The sequence below is a fragment of the Pseudorasbora parva genome, chromosome 4, assembly GCF_024679245.1.
Source record: "Pseudorasbora parva isolate DD20220531a chromosome 4, ASM2467924v1, whole genome shotgun sequence".
In the NCBI taxonomy this organism is placed as follows: Eukaryota; Metazoa; Chordata; class Actinopteri; order Cypriniformes; family Gobionidae; genus Pseudorasbora; species Pseudorasbora parva.
In genome coordinates this window covers 25,581,798-25,597,255 of record NC_090175.1, presented here as the reverse complement: position 1 = coordinate 25,597,255, position 15,458 = coordinate 25,581,798, and the positions used below count along the sequence as shown (strand labels likewise).

The 15,458-nt window shown below is 37.0% G+C and overlaps 1 protein-coding gene across 1 annotated transcript in view; it reads right to left on the bottom strand.

Annotated features, from left to right (window-relative positions):
* Positions 1-15,458, bottom strand: part of lmo7b (LIM domain 7b) — a 62,974-nt gene that overhangs the window by 15,074 nt on the left and 32,442 nt on the right. Inside the window, exons 11-16 of the mRNA XM_067441396.1 lie at positions 13,408-13,713; positions 9,698-9,905; positions 8,344-8,489; positions 4,692-5,133; positions 2,631-2,903; positions 1,988-2,102 (exon numbers count right to left, since the gene is read on the bottom strand). Coding sequence (XP_067297497.1) covers positions 1,988-2,102; positions 2,631-2,903; positions 4,692-5,133; positions 8,344-8,489; positions 9,698-9,905; positions 13,408-13,713 — 1,490 coding nt within the window. The remainder of the gene's footprint in view (positions 1-1,987; positions 2,103-2,630; positions 2,904-4,691; positions 5,134-8,343; positions 8,490-9,697; positions 9,906-13,407; positions 13,714-15,458) is intronic.

Here is a 15,458-nt window from a genome sequence, read left to right as displayed (position 1 = left end):
ATGATATTTGCGTCATCGGAGGAATTTTTCCAGAAATAAAATGCATAAATCTCTTATCTCAGGGGGATGGGGATGGGGGGGGGGGTCTCTCCAGGGTTTCTACTGATACAAAGCCATATGCTAATCGCTGAAGTAACCCTTTAATTGTAAATTGATTCTGTTCCTGATAGTTATTTATTCCACTTACATTTCTTTTTATATTTGACATTGTATTTTTCATACTATATTTCATAGTACATATCCTTCTATAGATTTTATAGAAAATATTATCATGCTAGTATGGAAGCTTATTTCTACTATGGAACAACCACAAAAAAAGGGGAAAAGAGGAAATTGTAGTTTATATCCCACAATTCTGACTTTTGTTCAAATGGCGAGATATAAACTAGATTTTTTTTGCATCGCTGGGAGTGTAAAGTTCTGTGCATGAACTACTGATGATGTGTAAATTAAAGAACACAGGCGCTGCCGGATTATATGCATAATGACCAGCACAATCTAACGAGCAGCGCGAGTTAGCTTCTAGTTTAAGACATGCTTTTTTGGCCGGTAAATAGTGCCGCAAATACCAGTAAATTGAGCAAAAACCTAAGTAAAAATCATCTTGCGTGATTCATTTAAATACAATCCTCCCATTAATTTTAAATATGAAAGGGAAACTCCTTCAAACACATATGCAATAAGGTCAGCCTCAAAAATAACTGTTCTTGCCTTTTCAGCACTACTTTCTGTGGATTGTTAATGCTAAAATAGGGTTTGTGCTACAAGCCCTTAGTAAATCTGGCACTATGTCTTGTTTCCTGGAGAAAAAACATTTCTAAATGTAATGCAAGCAAAAACACTTGCCAATAGGGTAAGAAAAATACTTTTTGTTTGAATTAAGATCATTTTTCTTACCCCCATATGCAGATAATTTATGATAAAGCACTCAATTGTATTTATTTTCCCAGAAAACAAGATAATCTTAATGCATTTCACATGCATACATACTACTAAAAAACTAAACTACTAAAAACTAAAATATGAATCATTATTAGATATTATTTAATTATAATATATTATCTGACTGACATCCCTAAATAGAAAAGATCACAACAGGTTCATGCATCATTGATGAGGCTCTAAATGTAGGTTAGTGTGTTTAATGGAATTCTAGGGAAGGATATCAACCTGAGCCAGTGATCAAGAATGCCAGCCAGAACCAAACACTATTTGCCTCTTCTATACAACGATACAGATGAAAGCTGATATAATGGAGATGTCCTTTACGCTATATTTACTGCAGGCATGGCCGCCCTGACCTGCTTTTTTAAATGCACAGGTCACAGATGAATGCTGCCTCTCCTCTTATTACTGAGGATATATCCTAAGCTCAGGACCAGACTCCCTTCAGGATGGGATCCAAGACTTCTTCAGTTTAACCAATCAGACTAATGCACGGTAAAACACACCTTCACTGTTCTCTATAAATCATTCATCTCAGTCTCGCTCCAGAATCCTGAGAATGGCACACTGTGACTGAACGTAAACGTAACGTACATGGCAATATATATGTACAAACACTCCTCGCATTCTCAAAAATCAAAGAAACTACACAAATAACTGTCAAGCACACAGTGCTATACACAATAAAGATCCACAACTTCATAATCTGTGACAGGTATGCAAAGATTCTTCAAACATTCATCAGGAATTTCTAATTTGCAGCATATTCATATACGATAAACTCTGGGTATAAATTACATTGTGTATTTAGGCTTTCTTGAATGTTATGCAGTTATCTCAATTACCCCCATTCACCCACAAAGGCATACCACCAAAGGTGCACTCTATATCTCTAAACAGAGATTTTGTATGGTAGAAATATGCATCTAACCTGACTGATTCAAAGCTGGTTCACATTTCACTCCTATAAATTGAAGTTATTCTAATTCATTTATTCTAGTTAAACTGTTTGCTTGGAACCATTTTGAATGATAATTCTTACCTGCTTGAACAGATTTCACCCAAGCACCAGTTGAGTCCCAGTGAACCTTGAATCCAAAGTCTCTCCCGCTGTTAGGCTTCTGATTCAAGCAGACTCGCATTTCACTTTGACCCACCTGTGAGAGAGAGAGAGAGAGAGAGAGAGAGAGAGAGAGAGAGAGAGAGAGAGAGAGAGAGAGAGAGAGAGAGAGAGAGAGAGAGAGAGAGAGAGAGAGAGAGAGAGAGAGAGAGAGAGAGAGAGAGAGAGAGAGAGAGAGAGAGAATGTGACACCTGAGGATCCCATGACACCTTGTTCCCCCAAAAAATCTGCTTCAGTCAGTATAACAAACTGTCCACTGTCACACACAGGCCTATCTGCATAATTGTAATGAATTTTTTTTTTTATTCTCAACTAAAAATTACTTATTAGGCATTAGACATTAGAAATAGCATCAGTTTAATCAGTCATTTTATACTTTAATATAATTACATTAATTTTTTAGATCGCACTTTAATTTTATAGTGAATTTTGTACATTATATACGTATTATACATTATTCTATATTATATTTATTGTGAAAAGTGTTCAAGGTTGGTTAGGGATGTCCTGGACGTGTTGATTTGATTGGTTAAAAAAAAAAAAAAAAAAAATCAAGGAGCCTACCTTTATTTCTCTTATTTCTGAGAAAACGGGAGGAGATGTTTGTATAACGGAACTGGCCATGGTCACATTAGTAAAAAAATAGTTTGTGGGAGGCGCTGATGACCTTCCATCTCTTCTCTCTTCCTTCACTTTCCTAGAGTTGATTGGATGAGTGCTTGAACGAGAGTGGACTGTGTCGGTAGAGGCTGTGACCTTTCCTTGACCGCTGAGGAAAGAGGGGGTGATTGAATAGTCTCTGTGCCCACTGATCAGGCTTTTATGAGAGTCATCAACCTGTAGAAATACAAGTTAAAACCCAATAAATAAAGTGGCCACTTGCTTTAACAACCATGAATTCTGATCAATTTAGGGTTGAGTATTAGAATTAGGGTTGAGTATTAGTGTGTGGAAAAAAAAGCTACAAACTAACAAAGGAATAACGTGGTCCATCACAAAAAAAACAAAACAAAAAAAAGTTAATGTGCCCTTTCCTGTTGACTTCAATTTCCAAATCAAATTTATAAAGCCAGATTATTATTCAACACACACACACACACACGCACCAATGTACAAAGGCAACATAATTGTCTTTGTACATTGGAGAGACAGTGGCCAAACAGAACATGTGTCCATACATGGTTAAGCCCGTCATGGAAAAGCACACACATACACACCATAGTCTTAGCTAGGGTTTCACAAAGCACCCGGAGTGCAAAGCAGTAGTAGTGGCTTGATTAATTATTCATAAACCAGGCGCTAGATGATAAGGTGATGAGGAGAAACACTAAACTCTCACACGGAACACTGCACAAACTACCACTCTTCCTCATCCCCCACTCTTTTATCACAGAGAGACAAAGCGAGAAAGAGAGAGAGACTAGGTACTATTTAGAAACTAACAATTACTGTAGTTCAAGGTCAGGTGGAACGGTGTCATTAAAGAATAACGCCGGCCTACACAGATCTCATATTCTCATTGTACATGAAGTTACTGCTGATCTAAAATTAAAATACATATCATGAAAAAAACAATAATTTCAGGTCATTTTTAATTGGCTGTTATGTTTCCAAAAGACAATACATTTACACTAGTTTTGTAATGCTTTTCTCCAAGTAAAAAACAAAACAAAAAACAAAAGGGGTTTTTGGATTCGTGGCCGTTTGCATAAAATGCTTAGAATAGTCTTACAAGTTAATCTAGCCATAACTTTCAAATCCTTTACATAAAACTATAAATTGGTCTGATTAGAATCTATTTAGAATCTGAAGACTGATTACTACTTAGCTAATTGCTAATTGGTCAGACAACCTCAGATTAGGCTAGTCTTAACAAAGGCCACTGGATGGCATACTGTCCAAAAAAATAAGCAGAGCTCAAGATATTGACCAAATGCCAACAAAACTAACCTGGAAGAAAAAAAAAAAAACAACAAAAAAACAAATCATAATTCAGACTATAATTATGATTGATCGCTGCTGTCACTTGATTAATCGGATACACATACACATTCCTATTTAGAGCAAACCTCTATACAGGTTTAAAAAGGTCAAAACTTTTAAGAATGAAAGAGTGGCAATCTCTCTCTAAGAATGGCAGAGTGGAATATCCAGAGCTCAGAAAAATAAAACTGCACTACATAAACAGAAAAAAACAGAGGACATCATAGAGAATGTGCAATAGTTATTATCACAGTGAGATACTAAATATTAAAGATGCACCGATACTACATTTCTCAGCCAATACTAATGGCCTATTATTCAGAACGATATTGGCCAATGCTGATAGTGCTAGCTTGATTTTTCTTATTGAAAAGTAACCTCTCTCAAATAATGCTGCAAACTATACAGAGAAACCTCTCATTTGGTAAACAATAATGTTGGTTGCAACAACAAAGGTATTATATTATTCTGCTATCTATTTTCAGATATAATAGGCTAATTACACCCAAATAAAAAAACTGAAATGTTTGTATGCAACTAAAATTATACATATAAAAAGCTATTTCCCAAACCATCCTTTTTTTAATGAATAAAGGCACACAATCTATGGAGCAACATTTAAGCCTGAGAATGGACACTTACAGAATACGCTTTGGGCATTGATGACACTTTGGAGGGTTTGGCTCCAAATGGACGTGGTGTGACACCTGTGGAGAGGCGCGAGCAACCTTCTGACCTTCTGAAACCCCTTGGCAGAGTGGCAGATAGGCGTGCTCCTCCTGCATAAAAGCTCTCTAGGAGACTATTGCGGCGGCTGAAGTCTTGACCTTGCTGCTCGTACGGTTCTGGATCTATGGTAGCCACGCTGGTCGGTGAACTCTGCTCAGAGACAACAGCTGCTGAAGGGTTTAAGAATTCACCGGTGCACAATTGGGCTGAGTCGGACGTCTCTATGTCAGTGCCTCTGGTCAGAGCAGAAGATGTCCCGTTCGTGAGGGGGGCAGCCGATGTGGTTGACCACCCAGTTAGCCTAGTACTGCTGACACTGGAACCTGCATCACTCATGGGTCCAGGCATGTTGGAGCTGAAAGAGAGTGAACCAACTGGAGTAAATGCCTGATCTAATCTCAGGGCAGGAGTTTTAGGATGAGGCAGTACTCTACTGGAAAGCACATGGCTGATAGTGGAAGGGGAGTGGGGGTGGAGAGAGCTTTGAGGACAGGTGTAACTATCAAATGTCTCTATTAGCCACACGTGAACACCAAGTGGTAGCACTTTAGAATAAGGTTCAATTTGATAACATCAGTTAATGCATTAGGAATTATGAACTAAATTGCCAATGTTTATAGCATTTTTTAATCTAAGTGGATTCTAATATATACATACATTTATGCTTTATTGTTAATAGGTACGTTCAGTAGTTTGGTGCTAATTAAAGAAAAATATACACATTTCGGAAACATTTGTGCACCATAAACAAGATGCTTAGATAAAGTAGTGTAGTATGTAGTGACGCAAAGGTTGCTTCTTTATTGTCAGACGAATAAAAGGAATTAATTGGGATATAAAGTTCAAATTGTGAGATAATCAGTTAACTATGTCTTAATAACATTAACACAGAAATTGCGAATTTATATCACAATATTCTGACTTTATATTATGAAATTCTGACGTTGTAACTCGCAATACTGACTTTTCTCAGAATTGAGAGTTATAAATGCTTCAGAAAGCCTTTAATCCCCCATATAAAACATTGTACATATAAATCAAGTTATTTTATATATAATTCACATCAACATAATTTGCCTTGTGGAAATTGGCATCAGTGCTAGTTTTATGGGCATAATTCAGTCATTTAATCAGGCAGTAAAACAGCACAGTTACTGTAACAGCAAAAATAAAATAAAAACTCATTCTTAGTGAATCTGCCCTTGTGTGGCAAAATAAATATTTTAGACAAAAATAATCATTCCTTCATCATTTATCATTATGACTAAACTTTTTACCATATGTGACCCTGTCTGTGAAAACCCTCCTAAAGTCATTTTTTTTTGTGATTCACTGTTTTCTACATAAAATCACATTACATAATGTAAAGAACATTCTGTGAAAATATAACCTTGATATCTCTAATATTAACTGAGTATGGTTATGTTAAAGATTTGATTCTCAGAAAATCATGTTTTTGAGAAATTCCAAGCTTGTTTTTAAAACTGCAACACATTTGATGCATAATTATCCTGCATATGAGCCATATACCACATTAAAGCTGAGGTTCTCCCAGTGATATATGACACATTTATGGGAAAATGCTTAAAGTTTTGTAAAACAGGCCTATTTATTATGATGCGCATGTCCAAAAAGCACAAAAACATTCAAACAAATTGGGGGTACAAGAGCTTAATTGTAGTCAAGTCAATTAATTGAAATTACTTGTATAAATTTATTAATAAAATTAAATTTTCATGGAAAAAGTCATTAATATATCAAATAATTAATATATTACATTTCAGTAGAAAATCTCTATCTTAATGTTACATAGTAGCCCAGTAAAATAATTTAAGTACAGTAGTGGAGTAAAAATAAAGAGGGATAGTTCACCCAAAAATTTAAATTCTGTCATCGTTGATTTACTCTCATGTACAATCAAACTGCACTTTCTTCAATAAACCCGGTTATATCATTATTGGGGGTAATTCCACCGAGATTTATATTGGAAAAGCTGTTTAAGCAATCAGGTATTTTCTTTTCCTGCTCGTGTTTAAGTGCTGCCATATCAAATAGCCTAGATAACTTAATTCATTAATCCAATGTTTCGCAACCTTTTTTCAGTCATGGTGCCCTTTAATAATGTTCTAAATTTTGTGGCATCCCCTTGCATACGTTACGCTAGGGGTGTAACGGTATGGATTGCTCACGATTCGGTTTTAGGTTCACGGTTTCAGGTTCACGGTTTCTGTATGGTTCGGTATTTGCTATGTTCATGGAAAAAAGGACTACTGTCAAATAAAAATAAAGAAAAGAACAAATAACTTAAATTCAAGCACCTGCACAAATAATTACTACTGAGCAAAGATAGGCTACTAATAAAATAATGCTTTTCAGGCTTTTCAGGTAGGTCTAACATTAGTTTTTAGGTAAATAAATTGAATAAACTAATCAAATGAAAAATTACTGCATATTTAAATATTTAAAATAAATATTAATCCTTATTAAACTTACAAAAGCTATTCAATCAAGAGCAGCGAATGATTCCTTATCTTCTTTGACATTAAACTGCCCCTTTAAGACCCAGGGGTATCGCCTTCTCGAATGTATGTTCACTTACATATATACTTACAAGGCATATTCAGACTATGTCTGCTTGGATACTCATCAAGATGGACATGTTGACATTGGCTACTTCTTGTGTGAGTTTGTCCGTTCAAGAGCAAGACTTGAAAGAGAACTCAATAGTTGCGCGCTGAGACGTGCATGTGCACGCTTTCGGATGACAGCACAAATCTTCTCACATCGCAATCGCAAGTGAGTTCTCAATCGCGTCTTCTGGCTCTACACCCCTATTCAAATTTGAAGATAGGGCAGCACTCACATGCATTGAACAAAGTTTACTAAGAGAGACCGTTTTGCCCACGTTTTTCTTTTTTATCGCTTTTGTTGTAGTGTATAACTGAGGAGCCAGCACGTGTATCCATCGACAGAAACATACATAACGCATTATTTTCAAGTTACAACCCATAATAAAGATACGTCATCAGATGTGAGATGAACCGCGATGCAAGTGTGTGCTGAAACCTTTTACGCGGCGCCCCGCGCACCCCGGTTGGGAAACACTGCATTAATCAGAGGCACCACCATCCACAACATGTTTTATATTGACACATTATATTGCCCAATGTGACTTTAAATTAAGATGGTTATTATTGGCACAATGTTGAGCTACAAAACAAAGAAGAAAATATTAAAATATTGGCGATAACACGAAAATATCTCGCCAGACATCTGAACCTGGCTTAAGTCACAATGACCTGTTTGCCGCTCGTACCGATTGATTGTCCCTTTTTATGCTTGACAGCACATGGTCCGCATTTACTCTTACTGCATAGAAAACAGCAGCTCAAACATTCTACCAAAATTCCTTATTTTGTGTTCCCCAAAAGTCAGTCAGTAATTCAGGGTTGAAGAAAACATTAAGTTAAATCATTTAAATAACAACATTTTTATTTAAGATGTAAATGTAACTATTTTGAACCGATTCAAAATCTATTAGTGTAAAATTTATAGTACAACTGACCTCTCCTCCGCCACCCCGGTGAGCTGTGCAGTCTTGATGGCACCGGCCCCGCCCACACAAATGAGTTCAATCTTCTCCCTCTCTTCACGCTTTCTGTGGAGGTCAGAGTTTGTGCTCCGCCGCCGACTCTTCCACCTGCTAAGATCCTGCAATGACAGAGGTTGAAAATTAGTGATACATAAGAAAAATATGAAGAATAGAAAAAGGAAAAAAAGTGTAAGACAATAACATCAGTGTGATGTGTGAATGATCCAAAAGATGGGCAAAAGAGGTCTCTTCAAGGCCAGTTAGGAACACTTTAGTATTGGAAAACCAGTCACTATTTCCAACTTCTGCCTCAAAATCATATTGTACTGCTTATTAAGAGTTAGTAAGGTAGTTTTGTAGCATTTAAGTTTAGGTAATGGGTAGAATTGAGGGAAGAAGAATACGGTCATGCAGAATAAGGTTTAATATGTGCTTTATAAGTACTAATACACAGCCAATATATTTGTAATATGCATGTTAACAAGCAACTAGTTAATAGTGAGAATTGAACCCTAAAATAAAGTTACCGAAATTTAAAAGTTAAGTTAATGGCTAATATATGTGGAAGGACTATATGTTTTGAAAAACAGTTTATCATTATAATTTATAATTCTATAAAGTTTTATTGCCTCTTTTTACCTTTAAACTGGAAAGTCAATACTAACCAAAACCTGTTTGGTTACCAAAATTCGCCCTCGGATCAGTCGGACGTGGTGTACAAGAGGTAAAAACGATATAAATGCTGTTAGTTTTCTCACACAAACCACTCGTTTCGTGTCTTAGGCTATCAGTGTGTACTTACGATGGGGGATTGTTTAATTTGGACTTCTCTGTGTATGCTCTTTGAGGTGGTGACCATAGACCTGCATTATGTGAGGCACAGACAAGAACGGTTTGAGCAAAAATGATCAAAATTGAAACTACTGGAGAAACAAAGACTCCTACATCTGGGATGCCCATGAGGTAAGCTAAAACATAAAAAAATTTAATTTCAAAGTGAACTATCTCTTTAAGCTTTTCTCTGAGAAAAGAATGGCACTGAATTCATTCTTAAAAAGGGAAGATGTGTTAGGAGTTTTGCTGATCGGATACGGCGAATGTTTAATCTATCAACAAGCTCCGTTTCACCTTCGTTGCTCTGGTTGATTGTAGCGCTATCCTATCATGTACAGAGGGAGTTTGAAAGACAACAGTTTATCCCGCCCCTCGGATAGAGCCCTGTCTATAGTGAGTTTCCAGACCAAACATCTCGATGTGGGTCTGGCTTGTCAGGCTATAGTTCCACCACTGTGACGTAGAATGTGTTACTCAAATAAGCACCACTCACTTCGTGCCACTTGGCCTCACTTTCCTTCATTCTGGTCCGGATGTTCTCTAACTGCTCGTGCCGAACTCTCTGTATGGCTGAGGGTTCAAGGGTCAGCTCTCCAACAGACCTCGGGTGGACGTGGCGTGACCCCTGTGGGTCAAAGCTAGAGCAGTTGTCAGATTCCTGGGGTATGGGCTCCAATGTGATGTCACCCATGGATTTGCTTCTGTTGAGTGGAGATAGAAATGCTCATTTCTTTTCTCATCTCAATTCAAAAGACCAAAAGGTTGCAATGTTTGCTTTTACAGAAGTATACTTGAGTTATACTGACATCTAGAGGTTAAATAAGACCTTATACCAGTAAGTATGGTGTCACCATTCAAGCTGTGTCAAAGACGGTCATTAGCAGCATAAAGTAAATAAAGAGATAAACCAAGCTGAAACTCACATACACCACTAAGATGCATTACATATAATATCAAAATGTAATATACAGCATATGCATTAAAGCGTATACCATAAAACAAAGATAAGCTTATGTACAGTACTGCAGAAGACATGCATGATACTGCTGTATAGCACGTAGCACTTTATTAAATGTTGCGTAATGATTAACTTACTTGAAGGACAAGTCCTTTATATATAAAAAGCACACATTTAAACAGGGGGAAAAAAGCAGCCTGCATAATCAAAACACAAATGCAAAAGGTACCCAGCGTTGCTAGCATGACAAGGGCACCACTGAAGCAACATTAAAAATGCTTAACTCACCCAGTGTACCGAGAGTGTCTCATGGGAAATCTAGGAAACCACGGAAATATTTGTTTGTAAATTCCTCTTTAAAGTGCAGATGGATAGAGATATAGTTTTTATCCACATGGAGGAAGGATCACATAAAAACAGTAGTTCACACACAAATACAATTTACCCACCCATGTTGTTAAAAAAAACCTGGGACACCAATTTTGATAAATGTACTAATTTCTATTATACATGCAATTACACTAAACAGAGTGAACTATTCCATTAAATATAAAGTGCATTTTATGCAAAAAGTGAATGCAAATAAGTGTGCAGAGAAAAGTTGCACACAAAAAAATGTCACACTATTGACGTGTTACTGAGCTGTTTTTTTTTTTTTTTATTGGCCCACAAAATTTAACACGTTGATTTGACATTTCAGTGCAAGATGTTTGACTTCAGACTTCGACATGTCAGAAAGTCACTAAATACATTCAAGTGTATGAAAAAGCTATTTCCAGTTGTCGTGACTGCATAAACTGAATGTTACATTTTCAATTTGTAACATAATCCATCATTTTCATTATTCCTTAATTCAGTAACGGCCCCAGACATATTGGAGATATTTAGTTTAAAGGCCTTGTTTAAAATGGAAACCACAGCAAATCAAATCCCTAAATGCCTGACTGTGTTCTAGGTTTCCTTTTTAATTGGATCTTATAGGAGCTACAAAACAAATGCAGTCTTAGTCCGTTTACAGAGGACATGTGCTTGCACTCTTTGACACTTATTCCATATGAATGTGCAAGATGGACTAATCAATGCTTGAATTGAATTTGCAACTCTCATTTTCACAATAATCAAACAACACGGGGTAAGTCATCTCACACAGATGAGTTTGAGGGAGTCTAACACTGAAATTATGCTCCAATAATTTAATTGTTACCAAAATAGCTACAGTCTCAAGACGGCCACAACTGCTACATTATGCTTAAATCAAGCTTCATTAAAAACGAAGCAAAGTTTTGATGCAAACATACATAGTATCTGCTGTAAAAATTGCTAAAACTTTGCTGTATCGATATTACAAACCAATGTTTCACCAAAATTAAGCGAAGGTTTCAATATTAGACTACTTTACTAATTCAATTTTAATACAAACATTATCTGCATTTAATTAGTATTACAAAAAATTTCCAAATATATAGTGGGGCAAAAAAATATTTAGTCAGACCCTCTTGCTGAGCCCCCTCAAGTTCTCCCACTTAAAAAGATGAGAGAGGCCTGTAATTTTCATCATAGGTACACTTCAACTCTGTGAGACAGAATGAGAAAAAAAACAGAAAATCATTCTTATTTTTAAAGAATGTAATTGCAAATTATGGTGGGGGAAAAGTACTTGGTTATCTACAAAAAAAAAAAGCTAGATTTCTGGCTCTTACAGACCTGTAACAACTTATTTAAGAGTTTCCTCTGTCCTCCACTCGTTACCTGTATTAATGGCACCTGTTTGAACTCGTTATCAGTATAAAAGACACCTGTCCACACCCTCAAACAGTCAGATTCCAAACTCCACTATGGCCAAGACCAAAGAGCTGTCAAAGGACACCAGAAACAAAATTGCACCAGGCTGGGAAGACAGAATCTTCAATAGGTAAGCAACTTGGTGTGAAGAAATCAACTGTGGGAGCAAGTTTTAGAAAATGAAAGACATACAAGACCACTGATAATCTCCCTCGATCTGGGGCTCCATGCAACATCTTATCCCATGAGGTCAAAATGATCACAAGAACGGTGAGCAAAAATCCCAGAACCACACGGGGACCTAGTGAATGACCTGCAAAGAGCTGGGACCAAAGTAATAAAGGCTACCATTAGTAATACACTACACCGCCAGGGACTCAAATCCTTCAGTGCCAGATGTGTCCCGCTGCTTAAGCCATTACATGTTCAGACCCGTCTGAAGTTTGCTAGAGAGCATTTAGTTGACCAATAAGAGGATTGGGAGAATTTCATATGGTGAGATGAAACCAAAATATATATTTTTTTTGGTAAAAACTCAACTTGTCATGTATGGAGGAGAAGGAATGCCGAGTTGCATCCAAACAACACCATACCTACTGGATTTTTTTTTCTCATTCTGACTCACAGAGTTGAAGTGTGCCTATGATGAAAATTTGAGGTCTCATCTTTAAGTGGAAGAACTTCCACAATTGGTGGCTGACTAAATTTTTGCCCCACTGTGCATGGCTGAATTAATTATTCAGTGCACTACTGCAAAAGAAAAAAAGAAATGGAAAGAAAGTCTCAAAAGCTGTGGGGAGATTTGGGATCATGAGAAAAGTTTGGAGCAGGTGCAGCTAGCCAAGGAGTGATGTCAAAATCAGAGTCGTCCTCAGAGGAACCAGACCTCTTTCGGCTATAGAAAGGAGAGACAGAGAGAGTGAGGAAAAAAGGAGAAAGTAAAGCAGAAGAAAAGGGAAACATTTTAAATACAACAAAAAGAAAGACCATAAGATTGTTATATAAAAGTTTAGGGTTGTCATGTATACACACACATATATTGTTTATTTTGTCATAGGGTGAATTTTGAGAAGAAAAATCCATAACATTTAAGTGTTTTTTTTTTTTTAATTATCATCATTCAAACAACGGTTGGGAATTAAGACCAAAATGTCCAGTAAATTTTCTAAAATGTGATCCAGAATAGTCAGCAATACATTTCATTAATGTAAACTGCTGTTATGTACTTTTCAACCAATATTTACAATGGCTCTATGAGGGTTGAGACATGAAAATTGTGAAGAATTACAATAATTTATACATTTCCTTTCAGGTACCATCTAGACTACATCTATACAAATGTTTAATTTTTATTTTGAGAAGAAGAAAAAAAAAAGTTATTTGGTATTCTTTTCCAGTTTTCCAAAATGGTCCTATATAAGCTCCCTAAAAAGACCCTCTTTCCCTCGATTATAAAGACAAACCTGAAGCCCTGCATCTTCTTATACCATGGCCTGCGTTGGGACCCTAGCCTGATATTTTTGACATGTAGATCTTCCTCAGGGGTCCAATATTTGGGCATAAACTTGTCTGAATCAGCCTTGATGGAGGTCTGATGCTCGGAGATGAGCACCCGACGTGCGTAAAGATCATCCAGCACTGGATCAGCATAACCTCTGTCCTCATCAGAGTCACTCATGCCATTGTTCAGAGATCGCTGAAGAAACTCTTCCTCCAAAGTAGCAGATTCACATTCTGGTGGTCCATTTTCAGAAGGAATGGAGGACACACTGCTTCCCAAGAAAGAGCCATCCATAAGAGATGATAGCAAAAATGTATCCAAGAAGCACATGCATGGAAACGCGTGCAAGTGGCTTGTTGCATGAAGCTAGCTGAACAAACTCTGATTTTCAAAACCATACAACCGGGTTAAGATAAGATTCATCGGGCTCACAATGCTCTGTATAAATGCTCTGTCAACTCAGGTTTGCTCAAGTTTGTGATTGGCTATGCACGCCTTTCAGGTGTACGCGAGTTAATCACACGGAACTTGGAAAGCGTCAGTTTTATTCACTTCTCACAAAAAGGTTTGACCCAATTCACTTCTCTGTTGAAGATCAAGAGATCGTTACGAAAAAAATATCATGAATTTAAACACATTTATAAGGCAAGAATAAGCACTGCTGCTGCAGTGAAAATATGAGAAGGCCACTGATAGAATATCTGACTATAAAAATGCAAGTGAATCAAAACCAATTTATATAGGTTCACAAAGAGCTCAAAAGAAAACACGCTTAGTAATTTCAAAAGCTTTATATAGTAGAGTTAAAATTTATATGCATATATTTATCAATATCAATTATTAAATTAAAATATATAACAATATATAATAAATCAGAGGTAAAAGATGGGCAATTGTCATTACTTTTTTACACTATGAACTACTTTAATTTGGAGCAGATACAAAGATAAGAGGGAGTGGCCATACTACATCAGTCACTTTACTCACAGCTGACTGGCCCAGTTTAGGTCTGCGATCACTTACTCAGAATAAAACCATAGACAGTAAAAGAAATGGACACAGCGACCCCATAGACTTCAATGGCGAATTAAGTCAATTAGAAGCACTCACTTCCTGATGGCTGAGCGTACTGCGCAGGCTCAGACTAACCTTGACGGCGTAGATGAGACATGAGTTGTAAGTCTTCTAGTAGTTGTGGAAAGTAAAATCTGAATCACGTTGTTTAAATGTTTTGTCCCGTTGCTTTTGGCTCACTATCGGCTTCTCCCCATTCTTCTCCCTTGACTTTTTTGGACTTTATGTCTCCACGTCCCCCCGACTGTCTGATAGACAGTAAAAGATTGCCTGCAAGCGTCTCCTCGTCTATACGGTAATTTCTCTACTGTGCGACAGAGTCGCGTTGGTTATGACGCAATCGTTAGCCTGTTTTACAAAAACAGCTTCTACGGGGCGATAGTGTAAGATACAAGTAGAAATAAACAGTGGACAAATGGAGTCTTTAAACGCCTCAGATGTAAATTTATTCACTGTCAAAAGTGACGCAAAAATGAATGGCAGTCAATGGGATGCTAACAACAGGTGATGGCTTGGTTAGCAATGGCCACCCATATGGGTGGTATGCTTTCCGAGCGCTAGATTACCCCATTGAATAAAACCTGCTCAGGAGCAGGTTTGCCATGTAGTGGAAATTGCCATGGCGATTAAACTGGCAAAAAAACAATTCACCTTCCTTGAGCACGAAAAAAAAAAAAAAAAAAAAAAACCTTTCCTCAAACTTACCTGTGTAGCACTAGCAACTGAAACCAGCTTCGTGCAACAGGCCTCAGAACTGTTAACCACTTTTGTTTTTAGTGCTAGTTAGTGGAATGCACAGCAAAATCAAACAATTAGTTCTGGTAATGAGATGAATGAATAGCTAATTAGTAAAGAGCCACTCAATGCCAACATGATTCTTGAAATCAAAAGATCAGGCCAAGCAACAGCGCTTCCAAAAAAGCTCCACCAGAGTAGAAC